Source organism: Porites lutea, chromosome 11, assembly GCF_958299795.1.
Source record: "Porites lutea chromosome 11, jaPorLute2.1, whole genome shotgun sequence".
NCBI classification, from domain to species: domain Eukaryota; kingdom Metazoa; phylum Cnidaria; class Anthozoa; order Scleractinia; family Poritidae; genus Porites; species Porites lutea.
In genome coordinates, this window is record NC_133211.1 from 21,833,752 (window position 1) to 21,858,606 (window position 24,855).

Genomic DNA, 24,855 nt, shown 5'->3' on the forward strand with positions numbered 1-24,855 from the left:
TTTACGATCCGACGAACCGATGGCAGTGAAAACGTTGCTTAAAAAGTGAAGTTATTACGTTCTTCCAGTCTTATCGCAACTATTCTTACCCATGCATTTACTTAATCAAAAGTAAGCGAGCCCCCGCAGTTTAATTCATATAGGATCCCCATCCAAGTTCAGAAAGGGAAACGAAATTTCGTCGTTGCTTGTTTACGCCGTCCATAAAATGTAAAACTAGTTATAGCTATCGCTAAGTGCCAACGAGGAAAGATTTTACCCATACACGCGCGCTGTTCAGTTTGTTTAAAAATGTGATGAATTAACCGCAATTTACCAAAAATAGGTTGAACTCAATTCGATTGCATAAGCAAAAATTACCTTGAAAATAGTGACCTAAATTGTTCCACTGCATAAAGAATTTGAAATCCCGACTTAACATAACATATTTTTTCGAGATATTGAAGTTCGTGTTTATGTCCGAAGTTGCGGTCATTTTGCGTAAAATTTAGTGGTCGTATAAGCGAACTTAAATGCTCGAAAAATCATATCAAAGTCCCCGAATATTCACCTTGCAGATTTATATTTCGTCTCTTTTTTTTAGCTTAGGAAGTCTACTTTTCAGGGAAAAAAAAAAGATTTATGGCGCACCAATGAAGCCTTCCGAATTATTTTGCTTCAAAGACAATGAATTTTGCAGCGTTATTATTTTTCTCAGCGGCAAATGCGACAGAATACGCATATGATGCAAATGAATCCACCCGAAGATTCCCGAAGATTGGTTGAAGACGGGATGAGCAAAGGACTCACAAACACGCACACGGCTCGTGGATTCTCTGTTCTGTATCACGTGTTCCTTCGAAAACAATACATTCTCTGTACTGCATCACGTCATAAAAGTTACCTTATACTACCTTCTGTCACATCGCTTCGAGATTCATTCTGCCTTAAAACTTTCACGCACGGCTTTATTAGGCTGCCGCCTCGCAGCCAAGACGCGAGGCTGCTCGTCCATAATTAGGCCATTTCACGTCTTAGTCGTGCAAAAACGGCGAAGATATGTACAAGAAAGTGTGTTGCACGTGCGAAGTTGTTGCTTTGCCTTCTAAACCTATTGTTTCTTTGACGCTCTCATTGCCATCGCGTTGTCGGATCGTAAAAGTCCCTAATAACTCGCATGTCCGATACTACGGGATTCGAAATAGTTTCCTTGTTCTCGCGTAATGAGCTGTTTTCATACGGACAAAAAATGAGAAAACGATATATTTTTTCTTTTAACCTGGGCCTCTGAGTTTGCCAATGTATTCGGTTTTGTGATAATAGGGCCATTTATACGAGGAAAAATAAGACGCGTCTTACATAAGACGGGTCTTAAATAAGAAGCGAACTGTACCATTTATACGAGTATGTCTTGTCTAAGACGAGAACAGCTCGCGGTTCGCGTCTTATTTCTGTTCTTGACTCGTTTTTAAGGTGAATGTTGCCCGTAGAAACGGCAACCAATCAAGGCGCGAAAATTTTTTCGCCAAAAATTAACGCATGCGTACCATGCGTTCGCGTAGACGCGAAGGTCATTTATACGAAGTTTTTCTCGTCTTAGCTAAGACGCGTCTTATCTAAGAACAGGTGTTAAGGGCTGTTCTAAAATAAGACGCGTCTTAGCTAAGTCGCGTCTTATTTTAGACGAAATGTGCCGTTTATACGGAAAGTTCGCGTCTTATTTAAAACGCGTCTTATGTAAGACGCGTCTTATTTTTCCTCGTATAAATGGCCCTAATGTTAAGGGAACTGTTTTTTTTCATGTAGTGTGCAGCCAGTCATATGCAGGTGATTAGTTTTTCCTGAGATAACAAACCCAGATAAAAAAAGGTCTATTGAACGGCAACTTCTTTGACAAGAAAGAGCATAAATCGTTTATTTTCTGTGGTGTTATTTTCAGGCCGGTTGCACTGTGGTAGCAGTGTTTCTACATTATTTCTTACTGGCCTTATTTTCCTGGATGCTGTGTGAGGGTGTGTTACTCTACATTTTACTCGTGAAAGTATTTGGAGGTGGAGCTGAAGAGAAAGTCAAGTATTTCTATATTTTTGGATGGGGTAGGTAAAGTAAATTCAGTTTCCATCAGCAGCCCTTGTTTCCCAACACAGATCTAAGAACATAACACAGCAAGTTATTGCACTCGACTACAGGTTATTTAGCTGAAATGAGCTTTTGATATTTTGGTGTCCCTATCAAGAGACATTTTTCCACTAAAAAGTGCATTAAACCGTTAAATCGTTTACTTAACATTTACTTGACATATGACGATGATGCAATCAAGGGTGACCGCCTTTGCGGCACCACAGTGACCGCTGACCGATAATAAGACACCGCGTTCTTTATTTTTAACTCTGTTAAGTTTCATTTAACAGCTTTATATACAAAGTTCTTGTAAATAAAGTTTCATTTTAGAGCTCAAACCTGCCACTCCATTTGCTTAATTTGCAAACGCAGATATGCGTGAGCCAATCCACTTTTTTACAGTCAAAACTTAGATGAAAAAAGAGTTATGATGTGACTCATTCGTAAAGTCAAATTCGTTTAGCCTGCAGGAAGCTCTTGACTTGAATTGTGCTCTTTTCATTATAACGGAGGACCATACCTACTGACTACAACTTCCAGGTCTAGCTTTCGGTCTTTATCTACAGATGCCTTATAACAATGAATGAAAGAAAGAAAGTTTGTACATGAATTGTTGAAGGTTTTCAAATTATTGCAGAGTCACTTGAGGTTACCTTTTCCTAACTGTAGCTATAGCACAGTCGACTCTTTCTTAATGAACACCTTTATAAGACGCACACCTGTGTAAAAAGAACGCCTAGAGTTAGTCCCTGCCTTTCTTTTCTCCCTTAACTTTCTTTGATTTTCTATTAGACGGACATCTCTCTAAGACGGACACTTACTACCGGTCTCAAAAGTGTTGACGTATTCTTTAACTATTTTTTTCCACCATTCGCACTTCCAGGTGACCTTAATTTATGCTGAGTTTCCAAGTAATGTTCCATGTTGTTCACCTAAAATGACCACGATTAACATTGCTAGGGGAAATGGTCTTACTCTGGCTTATTTTTATTGTTATACCTCTGTAGGTTTCCCAGCTCTTATAGTGGTTATTTCATTGGCGGCTACTCAGGCTGACGGGTACGGAACCTCGGAGACGTGTTGGCTTGATGTCCCCAGTGGTCTGATCTGGGCATTTATTGCTCCTGCTGTAATAATTATTTTAGTAAGTTAATTTTTATTTTCAACAGAAGATAGATTCTAAACGATATAATAACAACTGCAAAACAACTGTTATTAATACATGTACGTAGACAACTTAGGCGAGGACCATGCGTCGAACTATTTATGAGAAGACCCACTTGTAGCCCACAAATATAACCGTCCCTCCCCCCTTCCTCCAAGAGCGAGGAGACTGGAGACGGCTTTATTTGCAAACCAAAACGTTCCGTAATCGAGTTAGGTTCCAATGCTGGATCAAAAGTAGACGCTTAGTTAAAACTAAGCGTCGGACTAAGTTCAAAAGGAAAAATATGGCGCGGAACAATTTACAATAGGCCATTTCCGAGTTCCCCCGGGCCTTTGTTTCAAAACGAGGGTAGGTGCTCAGCCTATGATGTGGACATCATTTTTCATTCTCAAGCAAATAAAACTCATTTTCACAAGAAACGTTGTGCACCTAGCCTCATTTTGAAAGTGAGGGTTTTGGAATCGGAAGTGGCCTATTGTTCTGTGGAACCCCACTTTACGAAAACCCGTTTAAAACGGCAGTTTTTATGATCTATTGATCTAATAAAAGCTTTGCGTTTTATAGTTTAAAATAGACTGACAAGCTTGTCTCTCCACAGATTAACATCGTAGTGTTTGTTTTGGTGATTCGACAAATGATGGGAACCCGACACGTGCAAAACAAGACGCAAGTCGAAAAAGTCAAAGCCGGGCTCAAGGCCACCGCGGTCATACTTCCCTTGCTTGGTATCACTTGGTTATTCGGACTTCTTACCTTTAGTTCATCAACTGTCGCATTCAAGTACATGTTTGCCATCTTCAATTCACTTCAAGGATTGATGATTTTTATATTTCATTGTCTTCTTAACAAACAGGTAAGAAGACGTAAAGATTTTTTAGAGTCCATGAGCTGCAATTTAAGCATCGCTTAGGGATATTTCGGCCCACTTTAAAGTTTTGGTAATTCGTAATGGAACACCAAAGAAAAAAATCCGTCGTGATAGATACAGCCCGATTGCTTTCATTTGAATCTTTGCTACAGTGTATTAGATGTTTATTGTGGTTTAATTTTTACACCTCGGTGACATAAAATTAGCTAATCGACGACAATTTTTTATTCCAACCTACTAGAAATGACGTCAAAAACTCATGTGCAACCACGAGACGCAGACTAGTGATTTCACTGAAAGTCTGTTCTCTTATCGACCCGAGCTCTCGACTGATCAACGCTTGAGAAATCGCTCAGTTGTTGTAAAACATTTTGCAAAACCACCCCCGCATGATAGACTTCTTTAGGTAGTTCTTCACAGTAGTTTTGACAGCACTGTTTTGATCGTTTGGGCACTCAAACCTCTGACTCTTGGGAATCTTTAAAAGCCACTCCTTTGCACGTTTTGGATGGAAGCCGCCCAGTGCTATTTTTTGGGTGAGAGGAATAACTGGGCCATGACAATTGTACAGAACAAGAGAAGATGTATTTTGTGCTTTTTTGTTTCACCAGATAAAGGATGCCATAAAAAGAATACGAGACAAAACGAGCTCTGGTGTCGTGTCATCGACACCTAAAACCAAGCCTTCTCCCATCTTGCCATCGAAGCAAGTCATTCAGCCTGGAAAAGGTATTTTGTCGTCTGTGTGTGATATTGTAACCTATTTTTTTTTCATAATATTTTCCGTTTATTATTGGCTCAAATCCACCAGCTAATTCTTGAAAACCATAAGATGAATTCTTCTTATTAGTTTTTCAAATAAATACTTATTTTATTATAATGTAATCAAGTACTTTGGATGACAACTAAGTTTTCCTCCTTTAATTTTGTTTCAGTACCAAAGAAGCGATCAACTCGAGCTCAAAATGATTATGAAATGATGGAGTCTCTTTCTCGTGACAGCGTTTCCAAGCTACCTTCCGGCTCAGTGGCAGAAAAAAACGTTATGGTTGATATACCGAGCGAACAGCAACCTGAGGCCGAAACGCACCTTAGAGACGCTCCAAAAAATCTGTATGATTTACAGGATAAGAGCGAAGAAATCGTTCCAGTTAACAGTACAGAGGAGAAAAGCGCCCCGGGCGTCTTTATACCACCAAACGATGAGACAATATTACCCAGTAATGACGAACCTACTTCTCTATCAGTCTCTGAGGAGAGTAGTGCTGACGGGAAAGACGTCCATGAATCCTTAATGCGTAAAACAGAAGGCGCAAAAACGAATGAGCAACCGCTTGAAAATCATGAAAAGAGGTTGTCATTACAAGGATATGCTAATGACATTTTTGCCCAATCTCCTCCAAAAGCAGAGGGGATTCTGGGGAGAGAAGAAGGTCGTTTAACTCCGAAAGAAAGCTTGTCTTCCTCATCATTAAATACGGAGGAGGAAAATGTAGAATTGTCAGCGGAAGTAAATTCAGGGATTAGTCCTGGTGAGGTCAGTTGTATTATGGACGAAGGACCTCTAGAGGGAGCTCTACCCTCAACCTTCTCAGAAGAGACAACATCACGGATAGGTGCAAAGGTAATTAAAAGTACCACGAATCTTGTCCTAGCCCTTAAAATACTGCTCGTGTTTTAGAAATTAAAATTGGCACATATCGTCAAGATTAGGAGTGCATCCTAGCCGAGAAAGACATTGTGTATATTGCAAGAGAACAGTTATTGTAATAAGTTAAAAGAGTTGTTCGCAATGACTCAGACAATGTCATTTAGGCAACGGAAGCCCTACAGTCTGTCTTTGTATTTGCAATAAGGTTTAGTTAAGAAATAATAACTCGTAAAGACGGGAATAACGTTCGTTAGAAGCTATTATACCATCTAAGTAGAACATTGAAATAATCGATAAACAAAATAAATGTCTTTGCACTAAGAATGTACATGGTTTCTGTTGCGACAGAGAGTAGATCCAAGAGAGGTTAAAGATGAGGTCAAAAATGACGAGGATTTTGAGGTAATATATCGAAATAAGAATTAATTTAAACACTCTATATCCTTCTCTTGGGAATTCAGTGACTTTTTTTTCAAGCTACCGCAATACTGAATTTTCTGCACCCGTAAGATAAAGGGTTTTCTAAGGGCCTGTTTATATGAACGTGGGGGACGCCGGGTAGCTGAGGTAACCTGCTTAGGTGGGGTAACCCGCCTGTCCATATAATCTCTCATTTTAATTTGCTCATGTTTACATGATAGGTGGGGTGACCCGCCACATGTTACCTCACCTATCTGGGGTCCCCCACCTCCATGTAAACGGGCACTAAGAAACCTCGTTTACACCTACTTATAACTATCGGGATTCACTTTTAAATTTTAATAATTGAAACAACATTTACAACGTGTCAAGTTCTGACTGTTGTCTCAAGTTCTGGCTGTTGTCTCAAAAATTCTTGAGCGTCACGTGCACCAAACTTTTTACTACTTTCTTTCCCAACACGACCTGCTGCTGGATTCGCAATTTGGTTTCCGTAGTTCTCGTTCGTGTGAGCTTGCTATCGCCGATCTTTCTGATAACATTTTGACTAACATTGATAACAAACTCCTTAATGGGCTTTTGTTAGTGGACTTGAAGAAAGCTTTTGACCTTGTGGATCATGATACGTTACTTAATAAACTTCGTATCTATGGTTGTTCCCATTCTACCATGGTTTGGTTTCGCTCTTATCTATCCGGGCGTTCCCAAAAAACCCAGTTTAGGGGCACTCTATCTGAAGCACTTCCAGTCTCTGTAGGTGTGCCGCAGGGTAGTATCCAGGGGCCACTTTTCTTTATTATTCATTACAACGACTTGCCGTTAGAGCTACATTCAGACGTAACTTCAACTATATTTGCGGATGATACTACTATTCTTGTTCGAGGGCCCTCTGTTACTTCCCTCAGCACTCAGTTGAATGAAGTTGCTAGAACTGTATCTACGTGGGCTGATAATAATCGAATGTCACTTAACACAACCAAAACTAAATCTTTACTTAGTACGACCCTACAGAAACGCCGTACTTTAATCAGCTTGGCAGTCAATGTCCAAATCGATGGTAGATCTATTGAGCAAGTGGACTATGCCAAGATGCTGGGCGTTATTATAGACAGTCACATGTCTTGGGAGCATCATATCGATACAATATGCTGCATCATTAGCAGTAGGCTTTCTCTTCTCCGTCGCATCAAACCTTATCTTAACTTTGATTCTGCTTTAAGATTCTATAATTCTTGTGTTAACAACTACTTTATTTATTGTTCTGCTGCCTTGGGTAACTGTTCCCACCATCTCCTCTTACGACTGCCTCGTCTTCAGAAGCGTGCTGGGCGTATACTCCTTGATGCCGACCTCTCTCAGGCTTCTATTTCTTTATTTTTAAAACTTAACTGGATTCCCGTTTTTGATCTTATTAAATACAGGAAACTCTTTCTTCTTTTCATTGTACTCCTTAATCCGAATGCTCCTAAATGTCTCAGGAACAGATTTCAATTTCTTTGTGATTCGCGTGGACCTCTGGGCCGTTTTACAAGAGCCTCTCTCTTTGACTTAAAGGTGCCATGCCCACATAGCAACTCTGGGAAACGCACCTTGGCCTATACTGCTACTAAACTTTTTAATGACCTCAGTTCCGACTTAAAAGAGTTTTCTATTTCTTCTTCTCCACTGATATTTAAATTTCTTCCCTCCTCTCTTAAGTCTAAATTACGAAGTCTGTTTTTCTCACGCCTATCATCGGCTGAGCACTTGGAGGATCTACTGTGCTCGACTTGCCGCTATTCTATTCATTGTCACTGTGTTTCATAGTCCTAGTACATATTTTGCCCCCCTTCGTCGATTTATCTATTATTCAATACGTGTCTATAGCCTATTCTACTTTAAATATAGTCTCTTTTGTGTATATATATATATATATTAATAAATTTATTTGTTTTTAGTTTTCTAAATTTATTTATCTATTTATTTATTTTTCGAGGGCCGTAGGTTAGAAAACTGTAATAGGTTATTGCGCTTCCCTCTTTAAATAAAGTTATTGTTATTGTTATTGTCAAGTTCAGTCGTGCGTGCAACGCCTATGTCTTCTTACTTTGAGGTAAAATTGCTACATTCTTTGACATCTTTTGAACTACATCATCAATTTATTTATATATTTTCATATAAATTTTCAGATAAAAATGAGAGAAAGGCGGAAGAAGGTAGATGCCGTTACTAAAGCAGCTGAAGCATTTACGTCATCACAAAAAGAAGCCAAACCACCAAAAAGTGTAAGTAAACTGTTAGTTTTGTTGTCGCAGAATTGAATAAAACATTTTACGAGATTTCGGTAGCAATGAGCTTCTGCAGCTACCTTTTTTTTGGTGCGTTTTACACAGGTTGATGTGTTTTACAAAGAGAGCTAGGGTATAACTGCATCAGAGTCCAACCTGATACATTTTCTCTTTTGCCTGTTTCTTTATCTAACTATGTCGTCTCTGTTGGTTTTTATTGACAGCCGACGTCAGGAAAGCATCGTTGGGAAAAAATACGTCAAAAGATGTTCAGAAGAAGCTACAAGGTAGAACACCCCGGTGATACAAGTGGCAAACCATCCCAGAGCCATAATCCTGATGATGTCCCGGATGTGGAATTCGCTTGAAGTGAGCTTTATCTCCAGATATCCTTAGTCCACTAAACTTGTTTGATGACGAAGCCTGAAAGGAAAAAGGGAGGGAATCCTGGAACCTCTTTATGTTGCCGTATCTTCTGATTCCTGGTCACGGGCTGTTTGCGCATTTTGGCATGCCTGTTTAAGGTGTTTCGATACAGTTTTTCAGAGGCCATACCGATATTTTTCAATCGCCTTAAAAATAGTTTTTACCTTGTCCGATCGCTATTCTGGAAAAATTAGCATAATGTCAAAACAGTGAATGTTGTAACGCAGATTTTTGACCGGTTGGTAGGACAGGTTTGTCTTGAAATTTCAAGGCGTTGCAGTGAATCAATCTTAATGAAAGTTTCGGACATCTTTATACACATTATGAAGTTTATGTGAAGAGATTTGAAAAAAATTCGTTTGAGTAGTTTCGGAGATATACAAGAAAGCGCTAAAAGTCCAAATTCTGAATGAAGTTGTACTTATACAGGTGGTGAGAAAACAGGTTAGATTTCAATATCGCGTGAACGAAAGTACACCAAAATTTCCTAGCATCAAAATATGATATTAAGCATCATTCTGACGCTACTTAAGAATAATTTGAGTCATTTATAACGTTTTTATTACATAACCTATCACGGCTATTGAAAATTTAAGGTTTGAAATATATTTTCGTTTTATTCGAATTCAAACATACAGAATTTTTTACTTCTTACGGAGATTGTTTGCTAAACGCCAAACTTTAAGTTCCTAGTGTTGGATTTTCAGTAGCAGGTCTAGATTACACAAAATTCGGCTTTTATCAATTTCAAAGTTTTTTGTTTATTGTTGTCATAGTAAAATCGGTTTTACTTAAAACTACATTTTCACAAATTTCAATCCATAGCCAATTACTAGTGAAAATTTTATAGCGATCGGACAAGGAAAAAACTACTTTTAAGGCGATTGAAAAATATCGGTAGGGCCTTTGAAAAACTGTATCGAAACACCTTAATTAATCACAGTTTATTTGAATCGACAATCGTACAAAGCGCCCATTGTCAGCTAAACGGCGTTGAACGCTGCACGTTTAGTTTTTTGTTTAATTGCCGTTGTTCAGTCATAAAATCTGCTACTTACTAGAGTAATTTTTTTTTCCAATCCAAGAATAAGTCCGTATTTTGATATTCCTGGTTAAACATGTTTTGGTGGTGTTGATTGGGCTAAGATAACGGTGTTAGTGTCATGCACTCTCAACCTCCCGTTACTGGCCTTTAAAATCAATAAACGATGATGCATACAACTATGAAGTATCGCCGGAAATCGTATTAATAGTGCTTTTGAATGGTACGTAGCATTGAAGTCTAAATTTTAGTTCAGTTTCATGTTTTGCAAGTAGGTTACAATTTCCTACTTTGATATTTTTCTGAGCATCCAACCACAAAGGTTTCAAAGAAAGTATTCTTTTTTTTTTTATCTTATTATTAAAAGTTAAATTTAATTCAGATTCACATGGGGCATGGCAAAGGTTATTGAAATAATCAATTTATGAATTTTTATTTAATAAGTCGACGGATGTCCAATTAACTGATGCTCCTTTTACACAAAATGGAATGCTCTTTTGCTTCTATTTAGACTATCAAGTACATGCTTGTGGTTTTTAAAGTTTTTTCTGTTACATTATCACGCTAAACGGCATGAGGCATTTTGGGAAATCAAAATTGAACCTTTTTTGTTCAGCATTAATTTATTTATTGATAATCATCTGAACTACACATATTTCAAGACACTAATATAAACCAACTTCAAAACTTTTTGCTGGTCTATTTATGTCAGATTGACATTTGGTCTGACTAAGTAAAGTTGTATTTGAGTTTAACTGATTTAAAATAGGTATAATGGGGGGAGGGGGGGGGAGGAGTTTACTCGACGAAACTTGCACCGGTGCGAGTTTCATACTGGGGTGACCACCAGTACGAGTTTCATACTGGGGTGACTTGCTCACGTTTACCTGTTTGTATGTTTTCGTACCGGAGTGGAATTCTCGTTCTGGTACAACAACCGGGGTTAACTCACGCCGGTGTGACTCGCGCCGGCATGACATAAATTTTGTGCTGGTATCATGTAAACAAATACAGAGCCACGAGAGGTAACTGGAGTGAACTTGCGTAGGCGCGAAAGTCGCCCTAGTGTCATGTAAACACCCCTTTAACGTTGCAGACATACATATAAAATTACTAATGGTATGTGCTATAGCCGATATATATCTGTCTGGATTTGCTAACTCAACGTGGCTAAATAAATTTTTAAGTGCATTTTAACAATTTGACATCCAAGTCGAATGGAAAGCAGTTAAAAGTCATTAGTTGAGGCTTAAAAATGACAACTTTATTGCTGGCAACAGAAGGTAAATTTCTCTCGCAGAAGTAACAGGATTTTTGGATGAAATAAACAACTTTTAAAACGTCTAGAAATAATAACCTTTTAGTCAGTCAAACCATGAGGCCCATAGCTAGTGTCTGCCGAAAACAGATTAAGACTCCACAATCTTTGAATACAGAATAGGCTTTCTAAGACAAAATCACCTAAACTGAACACTCACGAAGAGTTTTTATGCATGCTTGGCACAAAGTATTCTGGTAACACAAGCTCAACCACACGGGGGGAGCCAGTGAGAAACTCATGACAGTCTATCTACTGCAGCGTTTTCAGTAAATATTCGGCGAAAAAAAAGATTAAAAAAAAAAGTAACAATAAAAGACTCGGTAAAGGTATTATGAGAGAAATTCCTACAGCCATTTTTCAGCAAATCCAGTCAGATATGTTAGAAGGGATATCTGGGATTGGGGAATAGAAGAACCTTTTGTACGAAATGTATATTTGAATAGTGACGACAACAGAAAAAATCTATGATAGCGCTCCACTAATTTAGGTTAAGTCAATGTCTGTCTCCGCTGGCAGAAGCCTAGTGATATTAAAGGAGTCAAGTCCGAATTTTTACTCTTTTCATTGTCAAAAGATTTAAAAATTAGTGCTTTATATCAGCAAATACTAAGAATTCTTGAATTAGTTCATTATTGAGTATTTTTGTAAACTTTAATAGAATTAAATACAGCTCGGCCATGAAAGGGGCCTTTCATATTTTTAAGCATGCTTGTTTGTTTACTTTTAAATGATATGACAACAATATAATAAACACATATTTATTACGACTCACAGTTTAAACTCCTTGATTACTATGTTGCCGTAAAATACACAAGTGGACTTGCATCTTGGATTAGTCGTCCTATTCCCCGCTTTTTCTTCTTTTTAACATCGGTATGTCAGTTTCCTGATGATTTCTCCTTTTACAGAATCTTCAATCATATGCTTGCATTGCGTATCCCTTTCTTGTTACTGGGCTGCCCGTAGCACGCTTAGTCCTAATTCCCTCTCAATTCGGTCGTCTTCGTTTTAAAATAACAGCACTGTTTATTTTTAGGCCAGTTTGAAATTAACCAAGAAGGCTTTACGTTTTTCGATAAAGTATGTTTTCCCATTTTAGCGCCGTAAATTCTGTAGCTTTTGTTAAAAGATTGGCTTTTAATTTTTAATACTGCCTTCTGTTGAAGCAAAATACCCTATTGTGTGCTTGATTTAATCTTTCAATTGTTGAAGTTTTCGATGAATAATTAACTCAAATCCCTACGTTCTTGGGCGCAATTTGGCCTTCTTTGTTATTCACGTTTGATTACTTGATTTACAATTTGTCAAATTTGTAACTAATTTCCTTCGCATGAAGGGCCTGGAAATTATCAATTGTGGACAAAATGGAAATGAAATTATCTTGATTTCACTACTCGTCAACACTCTGTAGTTCAGGAGAGGAAATATAGTCGCACCGTTTTGATTGAAGGCCCAGCCCACCCAGCTGGCCACAAACAAAACTTTCGGGAGCACTCAACGTCAATTTTTGGAAAATATCTGTTCGGAAGACGATTTGAGATCTAGAATTTTCGGAACATTTGTTGTAAAATTTCTTGCTTGCCTGCCTCTTCTAGGATTATCGAACATCTAAAAAATTGTATAATTGCCCATTTTTTACGGATTTTTACCCTAAAAAGGTCACCTAGAATTTTCGGGAGCCTTTTTTCGGGCTGAAATTTTCGAAAAAAGTAAGTTTTGATTCCTATAATTTTCGGATCACTAGACTTTCAGCTAGGAAACCCGAACAGATGGAAAGTTTTTAGGGGACAAAAATATGGCTATATCTTCTGTTTAAATACTAAAATATGATCAACAATGCATTTTTAAGTAATTTTGAACTATATTCTCGTTGGGTACCCCTGAACTTTATTGTCCACAGCTAGCAAAGCAAGTCAAGGCGAGTGCTGCATGCAAACTAAACTTTTCAGTAGTGTTCAGTGGATCCAAAGTCATAGCACTGTTGAGAACTAAAACAACATAAAACTGATGAATTCAAGTCAAATGACAATTAAATTATCGTAATTAAAAAAAAACATTAAGGTGATAAACAAAATGAGTACGTATGCAGATAGCAAAAGAGGAAAAGAATTAGTCCAAATAATTTACAAAATCAATATTATATACCCTTGGACGTACAAGGGGGGTGAATGCCACCCCCCTCTGAGGTTTTTTTAGTTTTTTTTCCTAGAAGATCAAACACCAGCACCTGTTTTTTTAGAAGCCGATCGCTTGTCCCTCGCGTACATTTTGAGACACGTTTTGGGAATGATCAGTTTCTATGGTTACGAGATATGATGTCATAAGTAGTAGGTGGTCAAGCCATTTTTGAGTACAAATTCATGTCTTTTTAACTTGTTTCAATGATAAAAGTTAAGCTAGAGGATAAGATGAAGCAAAATATCTATGTGCTTTTTTATATGCCAAGCGATAAAAAACCCAATTCTCTTCTTTCTTATCTGATTTTAAATTCTAGGTAAAATCCAAGAAGGCGGCTGAGACGGCGTCCATGTTTGGTGACGTCACATGCCTCCAGCAGCGCCACCACCCATAAAGTATACCTTATCTTGTCGAGAACGTCAAAGGCTTTCCACTGAAGGTCAAATCAAAAACAAAAACAAAACCAGACAAGGAATAAATAAACAACAGGAGAAAAAACTAACTAACAGGTAAAATCAGGAACCTATTATTAAACAAAGTAGAATTTATTATTCATGCTTTTGGCTGATTTTACATTTGTGATTATAGTGGGCGTAGCAACATAGCTTTAAAGTATCAAAACGAAATGTGCGGACTATTTTTGAAATGATTCTTCAGAAGAGGTAGGATATATAATAGAAATAAAGAAACTTTATACCGGAGCCTCCCCATTGCTATAGAAAGTGATGCGAGAAAATTTGCTTGTGACGTCAGCGCGCTCCCGTACACCAATCCACCCATCCGTACAGACTAGCAGAGAGGGACTAACAAGATTCTGCAAGGGAGGGGAGGGGGAGCCCGAGACACGTAGCTTGCGTTTGTCTTGGCGAGACGTTAACCAGTTTACCCAAAGTCGGCCAATGGAGTTTTTTCAATAAAGATTTTGGATTTCGTTTGTTTGACTTACTGAGTATCAGTCTCAGTAAAGGGTAGTCTTAACCGAAACGGTTTGTCGGTCCGATTTTGCAAAGCCAAGGAAACTTATTCAAAACACAAAATCGGCCAAATTTACCATTCGGGTAGAATCCCTTGGAGAACGAAGGATTGACTTATCAACAAAAACTGTGATCTGAATGCAGCAAAAGAGTTTCTCGAAGATAACCACCTTTTATAAAACAATTAATCTCATGGACTATCAGCTTCTCAAAGGGGTGTGGTGGAGGCCGGAGGGGGGTAGGGTGGGTTCAGTGGTGCAGACATATGGGTAAGAATTCTTTTCCAAGACCATTACTGTGATCGACCTTGATTTATAATTTTCTCTTTGTGTTTTAAAATCAGTTAAGTATAAATTTTTGGTTTTAAGTAATCAAAAGTATATTAAGGGACGCTTCGCGGGGTAAATCGGATAAATCTATATATTACAGTTCTAGTGGGAACTGTTATCCAAAACCTTCCTGAAGTTAGATGCTCTATATTGTTAAGACCACTGCTTGTTTTGTGATTTTAAATGTTAACAGGTACAGTTCTAGAGCTTACACAAAAGATTGGATATAGTCTGATAATTTAGAAATTTCAAGAGTAAACCCTTGGCATCATTGAAGAGAGGTAAATATGTATTGCATGGTCGCGTCTGCCCCAGGAGTAATAAGTAGAATTTTCAACTGCGTCCTTGATGCTTGTTCCCAGGCAGCAAGTCTATGTGATTAAAGGGTGAATAAGTGATACATAAATTTTAAGAACTTAATTCGTCGATGAACAAAATAATAAGTTAAAATTTATTGAAATACATGAATGGACTATATACGCTTGTGTAACGCCTTATTTTTAAATCTGGAGACAGACGGCATTGTGAGAACCATCGTCCCATTTTTGTTTCACCTTTCTTGAGCAAAGCATTGGAAAAAAGAGCTTTCCTTTTCCTACCTCAGCTTTAATCATCCTATCTAACTGAAAACTTCTTGCTATCAAAATTTCAATCAGGATTAATATTCCTCCCAAATCACTCGACAGTAAGAGCTGTGTGATGAGATAGATAGATGGATCGATATATAGTTTATTCACCAAAAAACTTGCAGCCAAACGGGACTGTTTTGCGGTAAGGTTTACAAATGTTATAACTTAAAGAAAGATGATCCGGCATAATTTACAATTTTAAAACTGTTATAAAAATTACAAATTCAAAATCATGCGTTTTAGTTCCTGTATCCCATAATAAGAAACAAATTACTTTTTGACTAGTTCTCAACAAGTGTAAACATAACTTGATGGAAAACTATTCTAGCATCTTGCAGTTTTACACTTTGCACGGATAAATGTTCTGTGTTCTCTCAGAAAGTAGCTTGCTGGCTGATGTTTACTTGGAAGTAATTTATGGAGACTGTGAGATTGATTGATTGATGAGAATGGATGAATGACTAGAAATAATGTGGATGATAGTAAATTGAATGATTTCGTATTTTTAGATATACTCATGCCAGGTGTATTAAGGAGCAGGTCAGTTGATTGTAAGGCGCATGTGAAAACGAAGGGGTTGGTCCATCTTCTACAGACTCAACAGTATTCAAGACAATAAAATGAAACGTAAACAAGTGACTTACACTTGACAAGATGAATCAAGTTGAAAAAAAGTTGTCACCAAGTTGTGACCGTAGATAATAGAGACCTTTAGCATCAGGCAAACCGCAAACCTCAGTTTGTAGTTACGCGTTTGCAGTCTCGCGTTGCCGTTGAGTTGAGTTGAGTTGAGTTCACTTTTATATTTAGCCAAAATATAATACAATACAAGAATACATATAGGAATTGTAAGGTTGCAAGGGAGCTCAGAAGAAACCAGAAGGCTTATGAAGCCTGGGCTTCCCAGTCTCAAAGAAATAAGCAAAATAAAATGAAATTCGCGGAGTGATACGTTAAAAATAGGAACTAAACAGAGACTGATGAGTTAAGTTATGAATTCAGTAACAAGACAGAAAAAAATTTAACTCTGGATTGGAACAGAATACTTTCTTTTTTAGTTCGGCAGAAAGGAATATAAAATCGATTTGAACTACGCGTTCATTGTTTAGGACCGCCATGTTGTTTTCATCAACTAGTGCATCACCTTAATCGCCCAAAAATCAGCAATAATTCATTGATTCGAGATCAAAAATCTAACAAACACATCGCAAACGGATATAAAAATCTAGTTCATACCTTTAAACGCGAGGCTGTACAATTTTTTGTCGCAAAAAACCTTGCCTTAAATCACTTACCGCTGGAAGCCCTTCCTGCAGTTCAAACGTGAACTACAAACTGCAAACGTGACCGCAAGGCCGTGGTCACGTGACATTTTTTCGGTTTGCGGCTTGCAGTTTCCCGTGAAAAACCTGATGCTAAAGGTCTCTAACATCAAGTTTCCATAATGTTCTTTAATTATTAATACACAGTCGATGGGGTGGTAGAGCTTGCTAAACAGGGGGATATTAGACTAATGCAGAATATATCAGGCATGTCGATAGCATATACTCTAGGAAAAGTGTTGGGTCTAAAATGAGACCCTGTGTACCCCAGATGTTGCAGGTGGCTAGTGAGACTGAATTATGCACTAACAACGACAACACATTGATACTATTCGGACGAATAGGAAGCGAAGACGGAACCTGAGACACCATAAAACTGAAGGTTGGATACCATTTAGGTGGTATCCACGTCCTCTCGTTCTAGCCAGCAAGTCCAGGAAAATTTACATAGCAAACCTCCAGTGGTTGTGTTGCTATAGATTTGCCCCGCAGGAAGCCATGCTAAAGGTGATAGAAAACGAGATTAAGTGGGAATGGCAGTGGTTTAAAACTACGCTATTTAGATCGGTCTATAATACATATGCTTTGTACGTGAAAATAAAACTTGGAGAAATACTCATAACTGATCAGGTAGAGAATCTCACTCAAAGCACGAAATTTGAGACAAATTTTAGCGCAGTTTGTTCCATTGCTTTACAAGTTTTCATTGACCTCATGACATGTCATCCCATGAAAGGGAATCCTATATTTCGGAAACCGGTGAAATTTTGCTTGGAGAATCCGGGATCCGGGTAAATCTTACTCGTGGAATCCGGACTACTGGGCTTTAGCATCCGGAATGCAGCTCAAGGAATATGGAATCCCGCTAACTATTGGAATCTAGACTGATCCAAGTTCCACTGACAAACACTGGAATCCAGTACCTGGAATCCAAAATCCACGGCCTGAAATGTAGAATCCAAACCTGTCTTGGGTTCCCTTACATGAGGTGATTACATGAGCTGTGCAACTTTTATTTGCCGAGCTGGCTAACTTAATTGCTAAGGTGAATTTTATGGCAGCATTGAAAGAGGCGAGCAGAAACCCGACCATGTTTACGAATAGATTGGAATCAGTCCCCATGAATAGTGTGTTATCCGTTGTCCTGTTGTTGGTTTGGTTTATGGCTGGCTCGGCGAGTGTGGGTACACTGAAATCTTCATCCCCCAGTTAGACGGGATCCCGTCATTATAGTTGTACGTACTTAGGTCTGGACAAATTGCGTCAGGGATGATAAAGGGATGAGAGCCCAAGATGTCCAACTTATGAAAAAGTCCTCGGGCGATTTTCAAATCCCCTTATCACTTTTAGTGGTAGATCACATTGTTTTCCAAAAAGCCAACCAGAGAACCTCCTGCATTTGCAAATAGAATGAATGGTTTCTATATCAAGATAGTAACTAGTTTGCGTTCGCTCAAATTTTACTGCACTTTTCACGCCCAAATTTTCATCCAAAAATATCTCCATAACGCTCTTGTAGCATTAGTTCAAACTTTGTTAACATCGAAACGGGTATCGAAGATCAGTAATGATGGTCAGAGATTCTTACGCCAGAATAATAACACTTTTAACACCTTTAATAACCCTTTTAATTATTACCACAGTTATAAGCTCTTACACGTCAGCATAATTCAAAACGCCAGAAGATCTTAAGACTAAAAAAAAGCTTTTTACCAATAGCATTGTAAAAGTTATAAATAAACGGACAAAAAAATTTATCGATAGTATTTGAAAATTGTATGTTCCATTTTCCGCCTGAAATGTTCGTGCAAAGTCCTCTTTGCATCGTATTCAGACCGCTAACCTTTAATGTAGCATGAGGCCAACTTGGGCACAACACGTATTGGGTAAGAGCAGCATTTCTGAATCAAAGGGGAATAAAAATATTTTCCACATCTGGCGCGAGGTTTGCATACTACAAACTTTGAGACAACCCTTCCATAGCAGCACCTCTGGCTTAGTGGGTTGTAGTATACAAGACCGCATTTAGGGCGAACGCATTGCTGCAACTTGAAGATAACCCTTCCATAGCAACACTTTTGGCTCAGTGGGTTGTAGTATACAAGGCCGCATTTAGGGCGAACGCATGGCTGGAACTTGGAGACGACTCTTCCATAGCAGCATTTCTGGCTCAGTGGGTTGTAGTACAAAAAGCCACATTTGGGGCGAACGCATGGTCGGAACTTGGAGATAACCCTTCCATAGCAACACTTTTGGCTCAGTGGGTTGTAGTATACAAGACCGCATTTAGGGCGAACGCATTGCTGCAACTTGAAGATAACCCTTCCATAGCAGCACTTTTGGCTCAGTGGGTTGTAGTATATAAGGCCGCATTTAGGGCGAACGCATGGCTGGAACTTGGAGACGACTCTTCCATAGCAGCATTTCTGGCTCAGTGGGTTGTAGTACAAAAAGCCACACTTGGGGCGAACGCATGGTCGGAACTTGGAGACGACCCTTCCATAGCAGCACTTTTGGCTCAGTGGGTTGTAGTATACAAGACCGCATTTGGGGCGAATGCATGGTCGGAACTTTGAGATAACCCTTCCATAGCAGCACTTTTGGCTCAGTGGGTTGTAGTATACAAGACCGCATTTGGGGCGAATGCATGGTCGGAACTTTGAGATAACCCTTCCAAAGCAGCACTTCTGGCTCAGAGGGTTGTAGTACAAAAAGCCACATTTGGGGCGAATGCATGGTCGGAACTTGGGAATGACCCTTCCAAAGCAGCACTTCTGGCTCAGAGGGTTGTAGTACAAAAAGCCACATTTGGGGCGAATGCATGGTCGGAACTTGGAGAGAACCCTTCCATAGCAGCACTTTTGGCTCACTGAATTGAGCTTGCGACAACCCACAGGCACGGGCCAGGTTTCTTGCTGGGATTCCAAACCTGAAAGGGTAATTAATTAAAATAGAAAGCTTTTAATTTTATATACGTGATGCAAAGAATTACCCAGTCGATCATCATACTTTGGCTATATAAAAGTGTTTCATTCACAATTAGACAAAAGCGTTATTTTACATCATATAAAGGGGAGTCAAAATTAGGGTTAAATAGGTGCCATAAGACGGGTGCAAAGAACTTTTAATCAACAGAACCTTGTTTTATGAATACGTGAACTTTCTTTCGGTATTTTCACTTAATTAATGACATTTAAACCGCCAACCGACAGGTTATATTTAAAGGCACTACAAATCGCCTGCTCTTCTTTCGTCTTCTTTTGTTGAAGGGTTTACTATAAACTTAAATAAGCTTTCAGTCTTTTTTAGTAATCTTTGAGTGATCTTCTTAGGCCAATTTCCAGTAGAGAAAAGATTAAAGCTTTTAGTTACTGAAAGGAGCAACGGTCAGGCACTTTTTCCCATGCTACAGATTGCAGGGTTGTAAGATGCGTCAATGGCGACTGACATAGTGCTGGAAACAGCTGATCAAGAGATTTCGGAGTTAAAATACCTTTGCAAAGAGAGTTTTGTTTGTCTTATTCGCGTTTGCCGTGAGACGATCGCCAGGTTTGTAGAATGCTAATTGTTGCAGAATGTTTCAGTTGTATCGCATACGAACGTGGCCAGATGTGCAAATGCCAGGATTATATATCTCCTGATCAAAACACAACTCCTAGCTGTCTTTTTTCGAGTACACAAAAACGTTCCTGTTGTTCATTATTACTTGTTCAATGTCATAATACCTGAATCACTTTCTTGTTTGGTGTCTTCCTCGTCAGCGGCATCACCTTCATCGGGATAATCTTCTTGTGTTTCTTCCTCTTCATAATCTTGGCTATCCTCTTCTGAAACAAAAAAAGCTCATGTTTTAATAGACGCAGCGATTGCTGATGGTAAAAAAGGACGTCTCACAGACTCCAATATGATCTGTTTGTTCTATTATTGTGTCAGTAATCTAAATAATGCAATTTCAGGCTGATTTTCTTCTTCCTACTGGCCTGTTGGCGAAGTTAATACTTACTCGTGTTTGGTACGCGCAAATTCCTTAATATAGCGGGATTCGTGCCGTATATGGAATCTACATCCATTCCAATGCATGAACAGAAAACAGCTAAATACTCTCTCTTTTTTTTTCTTGTTTAGCCAATGCAAACTAAACTACAAAAGCTTCCAAAAGCTGTTCCATGGACTGGATAAGAATGTAATTATAAGCAGAACAACTCTTGACTCCTCAAAATGCTCATCATTACTAAAGACGAGAATTTTGCAATCAACTGGCAATGGGGTGAGCGAAACCGCTTTTACCTGTCAGTGGGTCGCTTTCCTTATCAGCCTTGGCCACTTCATCTTCAGGGATGTCTTCATCTTCCGGATATTCATCTTGTTTTTCATCTTCCTCGTCTTGAGCATTTTCCTCTTCTGCATCTTCATCTTCAAATTCTTCATCTTCAGCATCTTCATCTCCGTCTTTTAGAGAAAAATTGTACCGTCTGAATATTATTCTTACCTTAGTAAAAAAGTAGAACCGCTAATGGGCATAGCTGGGCATGCATCTCTATCACTGTTTTACACCTATCAATCCGTAGCTCATTGCCTTTAAGAAGATACCAGAAATTCACACAAAATTTCCTCAAGTAAGTAAGTAAGCAATGATACGGAAATCTCTGTGAATCTTGTGAATCTAACGATTTCATGTATATGCATCATTAGATTACTTTAATAGGTAATGTTCATGATAATTTTAACTAGGCGCTCCTACCTTCGTCTGCTTCTTTAAAAGCGACAGCCCCGTCTTCTTTTTCAGTCTACGCTGGAGTCGCAGCTACATTTTCATCGTTGGTTTTAGGCGACTTAAGAATACTTTCATCGGAAGAAATATTTTCAGACGTTTCTGCGTATATAACAGCAAAAACCGCGAGGAGGACGACAATTCCTTGAGCTACACGCTTCATTATTGCTCTCAAGTATCGAATGCTACTGGTTCAGTGTATAACGCCTTTTATAACAAAGTTAAGAGGAAAACTGTTCCAATATACAACTTTTGTTTCAGCGTGATGAATTAACTGCACAAGTGTCCACTTATTCAGATATTATATTGGAAAAAGAAATCTACGTAAATTGTATTTGTACCCCATTTTACACAATGGAAAGAAGAAGTAATAGTGGATTCACCTGAGTGATTACACTTTGTTTTACAAGACTATTAAACTCACAAAAACTTTTGATTAACTCTAGGATTAGGGATTATTTGGAATCAAGCAAGCTTCATTCTAAATCATTCTACTTTTTTAAAAAATTGATGAAGCTTTTTAGCTACCACTGAAACCGTTCTTCTGAGCTTTACACTTTGCTTTCTGATATCATTGAAAGGAATACTTGAATAACGACGCAAGGTAGGCGTCTTACTTCAGACGAAGATAATGTACTTCTTTTCGAGATCCCTTTCTTGTCGATGAGGTGCTCGTCAGAAATACTGCACACTGAATTTTGTTCGTTTTCCTTGTTGTGTTGTGTAGTGTAATGATAAAAAAAGAAGAACTAAATAAGTATATTTTCGTTCTGCATCAGTATCTCCATTTTCGTTTTCCTCTGAGAGTACAAAAAAATCTGTACACTTAAAGCAAACATGCCGCCTGTAGAAATTTTTTTTCATTTGAATGGTTAAAGACAACATTTGAACCCTGCTCGAGGCGAAAACGCATCAAAAAAATTTTACAGTAGTAAAGTGGATTAAAAGTCGTAGTATAGTTGAGAACTAACAGGGCATGAAACAAAAGGAATAGATCATAAATCAATAGTCCCGAGATTAAACTTGAGGTCGCATATATTAAGGTGTACAAATTTAAACAAATTAAATCAAAACGTTTGTTTCAAACGTTAAAGTAGAAACATGTTAAGCAAAACAGAATGTATGACTCACAATTTTCGGCTCATTTTGCAAATTCCTTTGATTAGAGTGGAAGTATCAATGTATATTCAAAATAGCACGAAGAAATGTGAGGATAATTTAATTTAATTTATAGTCAGCGTTTTCACTCACGTGGCCAGCGTCTATGCATATTTATTGGAACAAAAGAGAGCGTTTTCATAAGAAAAGAGTTCAACTCCCACAGGATTGGTTTGGGACACCAACATGGCCGCCGTTTTATTGTTTTGGAAAACGTGACGTCATGTGGAAACACTGTATTCTTTGTAAGATGTCGGAAATGGAAAGGTTCATTCCACAACTTTGGTCGAAAGAGAGAAAAAAAAGTTTATTCAATTCAAGTCGGAACGTTTGACAACAAAAATCCTGAAGTAGATGCTCTATAGTTGTAAGAGTGACAAAGCTTGTTTCTTGAAATACATTTAGAACGTTAACTAGTACAGTTCTGTTAAAGAGGTCATGCATAAGATTAGATATAGGATGCTTACAGTATATATATTTTAAGCTCATATAGAACGTTCAAGAGTAAAATAGTCTGCTTGAGAAATAAAGTATTCATAGAATGTTGATGCTTGTTCACAGGCAGCACGTCCAATGACGAAAAAAGTAAGTTAACGGTTTTACTGAGTTTTCAGTGCATAAATAGCATCACTATGATGTTTCCAGGTGAATCAGGTTAAATTTTCATTGATCGAAATGCCAAGATATCTAATATAATCCTCAGAGTACATAAAAAATTGTCACTTCTAGTACTTGGGATGAAACTTGTAGGATTTGCTGATATTGAGAGTTAAGCCTGAGTCATGCACCTGCCCTTGTGGTTTCAAAACAATTTAAATTTCCGTCAGGGTACCTCAGCACGTTTAAGCACTATATATCAAACATGAGACGCAGTGTTTGATCACCGGATAAAACACCGAGAAGAGAGTTGAAAATACGACGCGACGCGCAGCGGAGTATTTTTGACGAACTTCAAAGTGTTTCATTAATTAAACATTAATTTCCTTTGTATTTTCTTTATAAATTATTAAATAAATGAGCTTGAGATTGACTGTTCAAGTTTGGTTTAAGGTAAAGTCTTAAGTCTTTTACATTGAAGCATAATGATAAAAAGTAATTTAATCATCGCCATTGGTGTAGATAAGTTATTCTAGTCGCTAGTTAATGTCTTCATAAATAGCAATGACAAAAACTATTTTCACATTTGAACCCCGAATAAAACATGACCTTAAATATCACAACCTATTAGGAAGCAGAAGTGGCTTATTACAACACGCTTAAAGGTACATGTATAATCTCTTATAACTGAATATACTGAAACGCCGTTTTTACTTGATATTCTATCCAGGGAACCTAATATTAATCAGAAATAGAGCTTAGTTACAAGTTATAGAGCTTAGTAAGTTATAGTCTTGTTTCTAGTATTGATAATACATTTCTCACACGACTCATGTTTACGTCAATAAACCAAGTGGTTAATAAATAGAAACAGTGTACGTAAAACTATTTATATGATTATGCACTATAATATTTGACAGATGTTATTAGTGCCGGCTCTTTTATCGAAAAACCCAAGATTTATTAAAAGTACAACAACAAAAAACGGTTATCAAGCGGTTTTTTCTCATTCATTGCTTCTAAATGAAAATACATATGTACATACAGTGAGGTCTGAAATGTATGAATCTACCACACTATAACGGAAGAATTGACATTCTGTAAGGCGTTATTTTATATTAAAGAGTATCGTATATCGGTACATTAAAGGCCAGTAAAGGGATCCTTAAGTAAGGCCAGTATATCTCACTATAAGGCCTGCTATACATCCAGTATTTAGTTATTTGGTTTTAATCACCTAAGATGACGTATAATGAAATTAGCTCAGAATATCGTTTAACTTTAACACTTCACCAAGCAACTGAATGCTGGTTTGGATATCTGAATTCCAACCAAAATTTTATTTTACTTTCTACCAGACTGTATTATTCCATCCTCGCTGAAAAAAGCTTTAAATCTACAAGGAAGGAGAACACAACTCTCCTAATCTTAGGAATCCTGTGGTAATTGATTATTCTGGGCTACCCATATCAGCTACATTTTCGATGCCATTTTGAATTACGTCATATCTGCATGCGCATTTAGGGCTTTCCACAAGTTGCTCGAGATTTTCCAAAACGTTTCCCGGAATTTCTCAAAAATTTGCTCAAAAGTTACTAAAAAACACAATCAAAAGTTGCTTTTTGTAGCGAAAG

The 24,855-nt window shown here is 37.9% G+C and overlaps 2 protein-coding genes across 2 annotated transcripts in view; one reads left to right on the forward strand and one right to left on the reverse strand.

The window, feature by feature from the left end:
- LOC140953328 (uncharacterized) overlaps positions 1–8,991 on the forward strand; it is a 41,537-nt gene extending 32,546 nt beyond the window's left edge. The window contains exons 26-33 of the mRNA XM_073402819.1: positions 1,919–2,075; positions 3,108–3,244; positions 3,867–4,121; positions 4,748–4,865; positions 5,072–5,760; positions 6,136–6,189; positions 8,376–8,471; positions 8,699–8,991. Of these exons, the coding sequence (XP_073258920.1) occupies positions 1,919–2,075; positions 3,108–3,244; positions 3,867–4,121; positions 4,748–4,865; positions 5,072–5,760; positions 6,136–6,189; positions 8,376–8,471; positions 8,699–8,842 (1,650 nt within the window). The 3' untranslated portion in view covers positions 8,843–8,991. The remainder of the gene's footprint in view (positions 1–1,918; positions 2,076–3,107; positions 3,245–3,866; positions 4,122–4,747; positions 4,866–5,071; positions 5,761–6,135; positions 6,190–8,375; positions 8,472–8,698) is intronic.
- A 9,316-nt stretch (positions 8,992–18,307) lies between these two features.
- The window catches only part of LOC140951561 (uncharacterized), a 116,049-nt gene continuing 109,501 nt past the window's right edge, over positions 18,308–24,855 (reverse strand). The window contains exons 2-4 of the mRNA XM_073400838.1: positions 20,983–21,144; positions 20,421–20,522; positions 18,308–19,624 (exon numbers count right to left, since the gene is read on the reverse strand). Of these exons, the coding sequence (XP_073256939.1) occupies positions 18,534–19,624; positions 20,421–20,522; positions 20,983–21,144 (1,355 nt within the window). The 3' untranslated portion in view covers positions 18,308–18,533. The remainder of the gene's footprint in view (positions 19,625–20,420; positions 20,523–20,982; positions 21,145–24,855) is intronic.